A 12,810-nucleotide genomic window follows, 5' to 3' on the forward strand; every position below is an offset into this window, starting at 1 on the left:
TGAAGAGAAGACTATATTCCTTTTTACACCACCATCAGAATGGCCATGTTTCTTCATGCTCTGACAGTCAGGAAGTGAACTACACAAGATTATTCTAATATATTTGGGAGGTTGTGGTTTCGTGGTTGGTTTCATTTTTTAATTAAATAAGGGGATAACGTGTAAATGTTTGTTTAAAATTTCCTTTTAATCAAACATTATACAGTCAAATTACAGCAAAAAACAAAACAAAACAAAAACCAGGATATTTATTAATTTGCTCTCTACTTATTTCTTGCTAGTTGCTAGGAGCTTCCAAAATGCTTTATACCTTCTTGCATAAGATAACTACCTTATACTTACAGAATTTTAGGGCTGAAAGGGACCTTAAATGATCATCTGATCCAGTGTTTCCCAACTGTCAGTCTGTGGAAAATTTTTTTACCAATCCACAAAACTTTTAACAATAACAGTGGCTAACATTTACCTAAGATTTCATAGTTTACAAAGTACTCATCCATTTGATTCTCACAACAGTCTAGAAAGATAAGTATATTGATAAGTGTTTTACAGATGAGGAAATAAAAGCTCAGAAAGGAAATGTGATTTGCCCATGGTCACACTAAACCAGAATTTAAACCGAAGTCTTTGGAGACCAAAGCCAGTATTCCTTGAAAATTTTTTGTACTGTCTCTCCAGCACTTTAGTACAGTGCCTGGTGTTTAATTCATGTTTACTGGTTAATTTTTCTTCATATTTCCATATTTAATACATGTTTGTGGGATTGGCCTGATGATGGTTGACTTAATAGGTCCTTATTTCTTAAGACCAAACTTAAAAAAAAAAAAAGATTTTCCTCTAACTTCTAATGACCTGCTACTTCTTTCTCCAAGGAGTTCTACTTTAGGCCATCACACTGAGTTTAGAGAGGGAAAGGAAAGCAGTACATACAGAGTGGAGAATTTCAATATTTTACTAGTTCAAAATAAAATACGGGCTGAGAAATATCAAACTGGTCGTCCAAGCCCCCATTTTATAGGAAAAAACTGATCTCTGTATTTCCTCACAGGCAATAACATGATATTTCTATAGCAAAAAACCTCCAGAGGGTTTAACACTAAACTTAAGAGTCATTAGACCTGGATTAGAATTCTGACTTTACCACTTATTAGACATGTGATTTTAGTCAAGCCAGTTCACCATTTTGGTCCTCGACTTTCTCACCTATTAAACACTACGTGTTCTCTAAGGTTCTTGGTCCCTAAGATCCTAGGAGAACCTGAAAGCCATAAGCATCATCAAATCCCACTAAAATGAGAGGCTATATAATCTGTAAAAGGACTGCCACAAACTTGAGATCATAGGAATTCATTAGAAGAAAGCTTGTAAAAGAATTTGACTCTCATTTCACATATGTGCAATGTCTGTGAAATCTCTGTCTTGGAGAGAAATGAATTATGTCCCACACAAGTAGCAGAGTTCTTATTTGAATTCAGGTCTTATGACTCTAAATCCAACATACTTTCTATAATACTGCACTAGCCAACTGCTGAGCTCCTAACTCAGCTTGCATAATGTGGTAACATTAATGTGAAATTTCATGTGCCTTAGTTGCTGACTACTTGTTTTATGAAGTAAAGTCTTTGACCTTGTATGTGTTCTTGAAGAAAACAGAAAATTAACTGCGTGACCCTGCGCAAGTCACATAACCCCAATTGCCTAGCCCATACTACTCTGGAACTGTACTTGGTATCGATTCTAAATAGAAGATAAGAACAATTGTTTTAAAAAGCAACTGCTACAAAGACCTGTTACTTTGCCCAATAAAATGCTTAAGGCTAACATTTTATACTTCTGAACAAGTTTCAAAAGAGTTTTCCATTTTTTTTTTACAGAAAAAGCCTTTTAAAAGAACAAAAACAACTTCATGGAATTATTGATGGGGAAACAACATGATAAAATAAAGATGAAAGTCAAATTCTACTCTTGACCCTGTTAACTTATGGTGCTGTGACCAAAGGCAATTCCCATCTCTGGGCCTCTTCCATTTCTTAAATAAAGTGATAAGAATAAAATGGCAAATATTTCCCCTAAACTCTAAGATTCTGTTTTATTACTAAAGTTTTCTACCAAAACTATCATCTATTCACTCTGGCCAGTGAACAGAAATATGGATCACAATGTAACCCTAAAACTTTAACACAAAGAGGAATCTTAGGGATCAGCTAAATTCTAAAACCTAATCTTAGAGAAGGAGAGGAAAGAAAAACTGAAGCCCAGAAAGAGAAAAAATAATTTGTCTTAAGCCAATGAGTGGCTGAAGTTTAGAACTCAACTCATGATTTTGGATGCCTAATTTGATATTTTGTCTTCAGTCCATAAAATATTGGCTACTCTTGATTAGGAGTACAAATAAATGCTTATTGGTAAACATAAAAAAGTCTGCATGACCTTTGCTGTCCATTAACAGATTCTAACATAACCAATGAGGGATTTAAGGACCTTTTAATTGAAACCCCAGATTGAGCATGACTTAATCACTTAAATCACTTAACCTCTGTGAACTTCATTTTCCTTAGCTATAAAATGAAAATTATACTATCTGACTCTCAGAGCATTTCTGAGGGTGTGTGTGTGTGTGTGTGTGTGTGTGTGTGTGTGTGTGTGTATTATTGTGACTAATTCATCTGCAATTCACCTGGATTTTATTTTTGAAAAAATAAAACATACTACAAAGCAAAGGTGGGGGAGAGATAAGAGAAATATTATTCAACAACCTGCTGATGGGTACATACCACATTCATGAGCAATGTAAGTACTGAAAGAGGTCCAATATACCTAACCATGTTTTAATTGGTTAGATGTTAATTACCAGAATCAAAACTGTACAAGAAGAAAATCTTGGCCAGTATCTCTCAATCCCTTTTATCCATGCTAATTACTTGGCCCTCCTAAATGAAAATGACAGACTATGGATAAGAAATAAAGAATAAATACAACCAAATTAAAAATGGCAGTTAGCCATCTGTAGCCTGTATTCTCCAAAAATGGATAATTCACTAATACTGGGCTCTCCGGGATACCTTAACTGAGCTGATGCATTAAATTCTAAGGTTGCAAATGACTTCTCAATAGACTTGGACTCAACTTACCTAACTTGTATTGTACTTGTTGTCAAACATAGAGCTCTGTATATAGCAGGAGCTTAATGTTTCCTACATTGGTTGGAACCAACTAGCTCAAGCTAGGCAGAGAAATTATCAGATGATACTACTATGAATGAATGAAAAACATTAAGTATTTATTATGTGCAAAGAAGTCATATATTTGCATGTGTATTCCTTTCTCCCCATCACTTTGCTCTTAATATATTTTATTTTTTCAAATAAACTCATAAGTGTCAGCAGAGAAAATACCAAAGAAATGGATATAGCTAGAAAACTCTGATGAGGTGATTTTAGAAAGAACAATTACCCTCTCTCATAGAAGTTCAAAGTTGAAAATGATTGGATGTTATCTAGTTTAAGTCCTAATTGAAATATGTTCCACCCCCCTCCCCAACAAGTGGTTCCTGGGCCTCTAATACCTACAGTGACAAAGAACTCTGTAATGTCAGATAATTCCATTTTTGGAAATCTGAATCTTGTTCAAATACGGTTGCACACACAGCAACTGAGATAACTTTCAAATATAAGCCCTTTGGGTAGCATTTCCTTACATAGAACTGAAACTTACATGCCTATACATCTACCAATCTGCTTCCTGAGCATAAGAAAATAAGAAAAATAAATCCAATTGCTCTTCCATTCAAAAGTCCATATTTGAAAGATTATGTTCATCCAAAGTCTTCTGCAAAGCTAAACAATTAAAGTTCCCTCAACATATACTTAAGTTAATACTCTGAAGGGATGAACATCCTCTTAAGTATACTCCAATTTGTCCAAACACTTCCTAAAATGTGGCCAGGCAGGACTAAACACATTACTCCATAGAAAGAGGCAGAAAATGTGTAAGTAAATATTATTACTAGTTCATTCCACTAACAAATTTTAGCACAATTAGTAAGGAATTCAAAAGTCTTTTCATTATAAGACCAGAATAGGAAAATTTTATTTCCAGTTGTGCCAACTACAAACTGCAATCAGGAAAATCTCTCAAACTCTTTAAACTTCCATTTCCTCATCTGTAAGATGATAATGCTCATATACTGCCTACTTCATAGGGTAGGATGACAATCATCAATAAGCCACTTCCCAATTAAGTATACCAGATTTCTACCAAAGAAGAAAACCAAACTATTTTTTCTGACTGCAGCACCACAATGTTGATTTAAAGTTTGCAGTTCATATAAAAACACCCAGGTTTTTTTCATACTAACTACTATCTAGCAATTTATCTTACTATGACTTTTACTTCAAATACTAGTAATAGGTAGTCTGCACCCAATAGATAGATATAAAAAGGCTTTCTGGAATTATTATCTGGAATATCTCCTATCACTGTTGCAAATACCAGAAAAATGTAGTAAATTATGTCTCCAAGACTCCTGGACTTGGATGAATTACCATGTTATCCTAGGATGGATTCGTACCCAGAGTTGCAAACCTGCCAGGTACCTAGGTATCAATTCAAATCAGATTCACTTAGTCAACTTTTCCATAAATCTTTGAAAATGGACCCTATCACTCTATTCTAATCCAAACCACAGGTATCCCCTAGCTTCTCTCTAAGCTTCTCCTAAGGTCTGCCTTATAAATGTACCAGACCTTTTTTTTTTTTTGGGGGGGGGGGGGTGTCAATAAATTATGACCTATGATGTCAGTTTAACTTCAGTGTTTTACTTTGAACTGACTTTAAAGCCCAGTTAACTCATCCAAAAAACTTCTAATAACCCCATCTCACAGTGATTCTCCTCTGCCTAATTCTACATCTTAGCAATGCTTATTTATGTCCGTGTTATAGCCTACCTCAGGATTAAGTTCCATTTTCAGACAACTCAATCAATGAAGAAGTATACTTCACTCTTTTGAGCCAAACTCTCCCTCCCTATATCTTTCTCACCACTCAACCTCATTTTCCCCTTGAGAGCTTATTATATGACTATAATAAAAATTAGTAATACAGGCATAAAACTCAATCCTTTTTCACACAGAGAATTATCTGAGAGGTCTATAACCAAAAATATTGAATTTTGAGACTGGTACCCTAAATTTTACAAGCCATATGGCATTCTTTGCCATCATTCTTAGCATTCTCAACAAGTGACCATTCTCACACATATTCAAATGATTTTCAATGCAAGCAGTCCATCTCATTTTATAACATGTCTGCTTGTTAGGAAATCTTTCCTTGTATCAAACCAAAATATGTGCTAGTATAAAAATGAGTAAATTCTAGTAACCCCTAACTGGTTACTATTTCCCTGGATGCAGATTTGATTCCACTCTGTGATATGAGGAAAGACAAAAGGAAAAGGGGAAGAAATCAAACTAAGGAAAAACCAACTTATGAGAAATAAGGAAAAGATTTAGGAAATGGCCTATGCAGTCATACAACTCTCCAGTCTGAGATGGAAATAAGTTTCATGTCCTTTTAGTATTAATAGTTGGAAGAAATTATCCCAACAATGAGACAAGAGGTTCCTGGATAAAACTGAAGGAAAACTACTGGGCCTTCCTCCTGACTCTCTCACATCCCATCACTCTAGATCCTTCAAGTTGCTTTGGATATTCCAACAGCACTGCCAAGGAGCAGTCACCTATGGAGAAATTCAGATTCCACAACAAGCAAATCACAAAGGACACAAAAAGCAACCAAAGACAACTGAAACCTGGCTTGTGAATAATTTTTATAAATGGCAAAGAAAGGACTCTTTTCATTCCTAAAGAATATCAGGGAAGAAATGGTTCTAGACCAACAATTCCAACTAAAATTTTCCTAATAGCCTGTACACTAATGGAATGCTGTCCCGAGTTCTCTCCATTATCCACAGAACTTTCTTATAGAGGAGAAAGAACACTGTTCATCAAGTCAGAAGACTGAGTTCTAGTTCCAATTAATTATTGCGGGGTAACTCTCAGAAATTTACCTCATAACTCTGCCTTAATTTCCCCAGCTTCGAAATGACAATACCTACATTATATCTACCTCAGTTGTTGAAAATGCTTTTTATACACACACATTTAAGTGTGAAACTACCTAAAAATGGGAGTTTAATTTTAAGCCTACATTTAAGCAAAATTCTATTCCATATCACACTTGGGGAACGGGGGTTGGTTAAGTTTTATAGAAACTTAAATAATAACTGATTGTAAGGGAACAGACCAGACCATGAAAAGGATATGAGAAATCATTTGACAAACACCATTATTTGACAGATGAAAAAACTGAAGCCACCAGAAAGGAAAAGTGACTTGCCCAAATTCAGACAGAGATGTTTTATTTTGTTTTAAAACCAATATTACGTTCTATCTTAGAAGTAGGACCAAGTTTCAGTTCCAAGGCAGAAAAGCAGTAAGGGCTGGACCATAGGGGTTATTTGACTTGCCCAGGGACACATAGATAGGAAATGTCTGAGGCCAGATTTGAACCCAGGACCTCCTGTGGGCAGACCTGGCTCTCTATATCCACTGAGCCACCTAGCTGCCCCCAAACAGTTTTAATGGAAAATGAATTCAAACTCTGGTCTCCTTACTTCCAGCCTAGAGTTCTTTCTACCATAATACTGCCTTCAAATTAAGAACTTTTCAAAAGGTCTTTAAAAGGCAAAATTGCATGTAAATAAAACAAAACCATCATGACTTGAGCTTAAAAAAAAATTATATTCAGTCATACTTGTAAGATTTTACAGAAAGCAATTAATTAAGTATAGCCCCACTGCCATGGTATTTAATTAATACTGTACACAAGAAGAAATTACTAGTGTCCAAGATGGCATTTAATGTCTCTAGATTCAATGAATGGATCCCCAAATAAAAATAAGAAAGTCAATCCTTTGACTTAATGATGTTCAATTTTTTCTAGTGGCCAGGTCTCAGTTTCCCAGGCCTAATAGAAATTATAACACTCCAGATAAAATATTTACATGACTGGTGTTCCTAGTGAACTGCAAAACTAATAGAAAAAAAGCTAGTCATTTACCACAAGGGCTTAAGTTATTCTAAAGATACTAATAGTAAGAAATGTATATATAAACAGATGAATCTAAATTGGCAACTATGTGAATACCTAAATTTTTAAATATGACTCAAAAATGCCAAGTGATTTATATCTACTAGGTAGAATGTAGTTTATTTTAAGGTTCCAATTAAAAAAAAAAAAAGACTTTTACTTAGCTCTCTAAATATGCCCCAAGACTTCTGACTAAACATTAAGCTCTAAATATCACTGGTGAAATCAGTTTTTGCTGCCTTTCCTTTATCATATATTTGAAATTGATTGAGAAACTGACCAATATTTCCTACTGTATTGAGATTTCAGGCAGAGAAGTATGCAAAAAGATCTGTGATGCAGCTGTAGATGAGAAAATAACAAGGGGTTCCCTCATGTTGGTCCAGATGAACCCAACTGCCTATGTTGTAATGGCAGAAAAGAGCCAGTTGGTCAAAGGTCTGACAGAGTACTACTACAAAACAAGTTTCTACAGACAAGACTTGGTACAGAATGAAGTTGGAAGCAAAAACTGACAAGATAAAAAACCCTTTAAAACAGCAAAATGGATCTTTTCAACCTTGTGGGTATTCTTAACAAACCCAAACCAGAAGTTCTCCAGAAATCAGAATCAAGTTTTTATAAATTCTTGTGACAATGTTTTGACACTTCGCCAATCTGTTAACATTTATACTCAGCTAACTGTATACTGAGCTAAGCTGATTCCTGAACAAGATTGAACCCCTAGCCCTAATCAAAGATGTTTGAGGTTGAACTCGCTGGTATTACCTTTGAAATCTCAGGGTTATTTCCAGGGATAAGGATTTAAATGGGAAGGAAGAAGGGGATTTGGAGAGGAAAGGCGATGAGGGGAACAGCCTATCACATAGCTTCATATCACAATCTACAAGTTTCTAATCTCACTTTTCTTGAATCACTTTTGAATGCCCCCCAATATCTATATCATTTAGTATAATTTTCAGATAAACCCAGAGCATAATATGGAGTGAGAAATCACCCAAGAGGAAATATTTTTTGTAAAAACATTTTTTTAGAAATAATTTCCAACTTATTCTCCAAGAGGCATCTCTAACATTTAAAAGTAAATAATAATTCATGAGCATATTTGTACATATATATGATTAGTGAACAAAGGGATCTAAGCTACAACTAAAAAGCTATTATTTAGAATTTTTAAAGGATGATGTACAAACATGCCTTATTTAAGAAATCACCAAAATATATAACAACAATTTATAAGATCATATACTAGACCATAAAATGCACCATACTAATCAAAGTCAGGATGTGCTTGTTTAAATCACAACTAACCATACATAGCAATTTTAAATAAAGACCTCTTGATAGTTATTAAAACGATAGTAGTCGTGACACAACTCTAAAAATAAGTGCAGAGATTTCCATACATTAAATACATTATACATTTCCGCATTAAACTTTTTACCAAATATGCAAGAATACACATTTGGTTATTTTTAACATCACAAACATAAAACAAAAGAGAACAGTTATATCCTCAAACCTACATAACATCTGAGACAGAAGTATCATGTAAACAAAAGGAAAAGGAAAAAAAAAACTTTATATACCTCCATCTTTCTTCTCCAATTCATCCCTAATTAAAGGGGAAGTAAGTATCACCTTCAGCGTTAACGTGGGCTCTTTTGTATTTCGGATAATAATAGATGCCTCTTTTATACACTGCTCCACTTCATATCTTTCTTCTGTAAGTTTCTGAAATTCACCAAACAAGATCTTCAAAATGTCCAATTAATTTGAAAGACAAATCACATTTTTAAAAAGGGGATGTTTGTACTATATGTAAAGGATCTCAAACCGCAACAATGAGCTAATGATAATTGTGTTCAAGTGAGGACATTCTCTGTATGTTTGAGTGGCAATAGACACCTTAATTCTTAAGTTTCCTTCTAAATTACCTGCTACAAAATTAAATACAAATATCCCTTTTTTTTTAGTGGTTAAAGGCAGTGTGATGCAATGGATAAAGTGCTGGACCTGTTGTGGGGAAGACCCAACTTCAAATCTACCCTTAGACACGTCAAAGTTGTGTGACTGATCAAGTTGTTTAACCTTTTGCCTTAGTTTCTTCAAATGTAATATGGAGATAATAAAAGCACTCATTTTGCCAAGATGTTGTAAGGATCAAATGAGATAATATTTGTAAAAGTATTCAGCACAGTGCATGGCATATAGTAGGTAATATATAAATGCTTATTTCTTTCTCCCTTCCTCTCTTCCCCACTTTTGGTTGTCGAAATTCCTAATTAAAGCACTCAAAAAAATTAGTGAACAAAAAATGTTAAAACAGTTATCATAAAAGTTAAAACAGATATCAGAAAATAGAGTGTTAGAGATGATAACTTTGATGATCTAGACCAATTCTTCTCATTTTATAGGTGAGTAATTGATGTTTAAAAGGATTAAGTGACTTAGCCAAGGTGCTACAAATGAGTCTGTAGCAGTAGGCCTATAATCCAGGGCTTTTGACCCCCATTCTTTTCCAATGCACAACAGCCACTTCTTCCTATAACACAAATCCTAACTGCCAAACTGAATGGCTGACAAGGAGGGTGTTTTGAAAAAAATAATTAACAACATTAAGTACAACAGGTATTCATGTTTCTATTAAAGAGAAATATTGAACCTACCATTTAAGAAAAATAGCCCACAATAATTAGCATTTATAGAGGAGTTTATAAAGTATTTCACATACATAATCTCATTTGTTCCTTTCATCAGTACTGTGCAAAAGGGAATGAAAATGTAGCTCCAATTTAAAGATGATGAAACTGGAATTGAGAGGCAAAAATGACTTATCCAAGGTTCCACAGATAGTAACAACATCATTAAAACCAGCACCTAAGAGTTATGACTCAAGTCTAGCATTCTTTCTATAACATTAAGGCTCTACACATGAAGAGGGAATTGTCCACTTTTAACTACTGGAGATAAATTATTGAAAATAAACTGCTAGGAAGTGCTCTAAACCAGTAGTTACCTAGATGAATCCTCTCAAACAGTTAGCTAGTAATTTGCGTGTCCTCACAAACACCATTAAGCAGGGGTGTACTTTTTTGGTTTATTTTAAAGAAAGCATGTGAGCATGAATAAGAACAGGGAGTCATAGTGACCCATGTTCACTGGATGATGCAAGCCAGCAACTGCTCCCTTTTTGAAGCCAAGATCACCCCGTTGAGGCTGAGGATTACAAGATAAGGCATTCATTTGATATTCATAAGCCTGATTATGTAGCATATTAAGAGTTCAATCATATTATAATTTAAAGACTTGGCACAATATAAGAATCACCTTCCAATTGTCATAATGCATTACAACTATAAAGGCACACTAATGATAAGAAGTACTTCATGCACACCTACACAAAAAAGTCTGGAATAAACATCAGTTTGAGTCTTAGCTCTTGTCATCCATCTGGATTAGAAAAGTCATGTTACTTTCCAGTTTCTTCTGCACTAAACTTTTTACCACATATGCAAGAATGCACATTTGGTTGTTTTTAACATCACAAGCATAAGACAAAAGAGAATAGTTATATGCTCAAACCTACATAACATCAGTTTCTTCATTTCTAAATGAGGGGAAAGAATTCTATCTCCAAAGTTACTCCAGTCCTAATATCTATAAGAATAAGCAAGTGCATTATGGGATGTCTTTGCTCTAGTGAAGGGAACATGGAAAGCATTTGACAAAAAGGACAAAGATTTTGATCTAAAAACCTCTTTGGAATCTTTTAATGGTCTCATAAAGTAAGGAAGAGAACAAGTACTTTATATCCTCATTTGTAAGGTAGAAAAACCAAGTTATATGATGGTAAAAACAGCACAATAATTAGAGGAACCAGAACTAGGCTAAAATAATTTGAGAGATTTAGGCTTCATTTGACAGAGGATGTTACACTGAGGCCCAGGTGCAAGAAATGAGTTATCACACAGAGTTAGTATGAGAACCAAGATTAAAACCTAGGTGTCCCAGTTGAAAGTCCAATATGATTCTTTTTTCTTCTAAACCAAAGGATGTTAAGTGACTTGCCCAGAATCACACAGTTTAGAGAGTGTCTGAGGCCACATTGAATGCAATTCCTTCCAACTCCAGGCCTAGGGTTCCCTATCCACTGAGCCACCTAACTGTTGTACTCCAATACTATTCACATTACACTACACTAACATGCTAAGCTTAGTGTCAGGTGGCTAGTTAAAACCCAGCTATAAAAAGTTAACTATGCAATCTGGGACAAATAATTTCACCTGACAATGTCACAGAGCCACTGATTAACTTAGTCAATTTCAAAGACTTGGTGAAACATGACAGCAAAGGAAAGTAATGAATGCTGGAGGGGATGTGCCAAAGTAAGGACATTAATGCATTGCTGATGTAGTTGTGAACTGATCCAACCATTCTGGAGGGCAATTTAGAACTATGCCCAAAAAGCTTTAAATACTGCCTGCCCTTTTGATCCATCCATAGCACTGCTGGGTTTATACCCCAAAGAGATAATAAGGAAAAAGACTTGTACATATTCAAAGCCGCGTAGTTTGTGGTGGCAAAAAATTGGAAAATGAGGGGATGCCCTACAATTGGGGAATGGCTGAACAAATTGTGGTATCTGATGGTGATGGAATACTATTGTACTCAAAGGAATAATAAAACTGGAGGAATTCCATGTGAACTGGAATGACCTCCAGGAATCGATGCAGAGTGAAAGGAGCAGAACCAGGAGAACACTATACACAGAGACTGATACACTGTGGTACAATCAAATGTAATGGACTTCTCTGTTAGTGGCAATCCAGTGATCCTGAACAACTTGGAGTGATCTATGAGGAAAAACACTATCCACATTCAGAGGAAAAACTGTGGGAAAAGAAACACAGAAGAAAAACAACCACTTGATCACATGGGTTGGTGGGATTATGACTGGGAAATTGAACTCTAAGAGATCACCTTAGTACAAATACTAATAATAAGGAAATGGGTCTTAATCGATGGCACATGTTAAACCCAGTGGAATTGTGCGTCATATGGGGGGAGCACGCGGAGGGAAGTAACATGAGTCTTGTAACCATGGAAAATTATTCTAAATCATCTAATTAAATAAAATTTAAAAATAAATTTAAAAAAAAAAGACTTGGAGAGATGAAAACTCTTTAGATCTTCAAATGCTACAGATGTGAGTTGTAATTAGTGCTGTCATTCCATATCTCTTGTTTACAGTTAACCAAAGCATTAGCCTATACAAGTGCTCCCACACAATGAAGATCCTAAATGTTCAGAATAATTCTGAAAAAATAAAAATTTTTATTATCTTGGAAACGACTTTGTATTCATAATAAGAAAATTGATTTTTTTAAGGAATAGGAAAAATGAGAATTGAAACAAAATAGGATTTCAAATTTATTACCAACTAATTAGAAGCTATCAATTCTTTCATATCCTAATAGATCAAAGTTTAATTATATTACTTGGTTTTTATTTATCAATGGACTTTTGGGCTCTGAACAAATGCTCAAAAAAAAATTTTAATACATCAAGGCTAATTTAAAATATATCCTAAATGGGGGTGGGGGGTGGTTAATTTTTCATTAGGCATGAGTAGTAAAACTACTTTACAAGAAAAGTGAG

At 34.7% G+C, this 12,810-nt stretch overlaps 1 protein-coding gene across 5 annotated transcripts in view; it reads right to left on the bottom strand.

The window, feature by feature from the left end:
* STRBP (spermatid perinuclear RNA binding protein) overlaps window positions 1-12,810 on the bottom strand; it is a 150,602-nt gene that overhangs the window by 58,837 nt on the left and 78,955 nt on the right. For all 5 annotated transcript variants that reach the window (XM_056812111.1, XM_056812110.1, XM_007474627.3 and 2 more), the window contains exon 5: window positions 8,739-8,883. In XM_056812111.1, coding sequence (XP_056668089.1) covers window positions 8,739-8,883 — 145 coding nt within the window. The remainder of the gene's footprint in view (window positions 1-8,738; window positions 8,884-12,810) is intronic.

This window comes from Monodelphis domestica, chromosome 1 (genome assembly GCF_027887165.1).
Source record: "Monodelphis domestica isolate mMonDom1 chromosome 1, mMonDom1.pri, whole genome shotgun sequence".
In the NCBI taxonomy this organism is placed as follows: Eukaryota; Metazoa; Chordata; class Mammalia; order Didelphimorphia; family Didelphidae; genus Monodelphis; species Monodelphis domestica.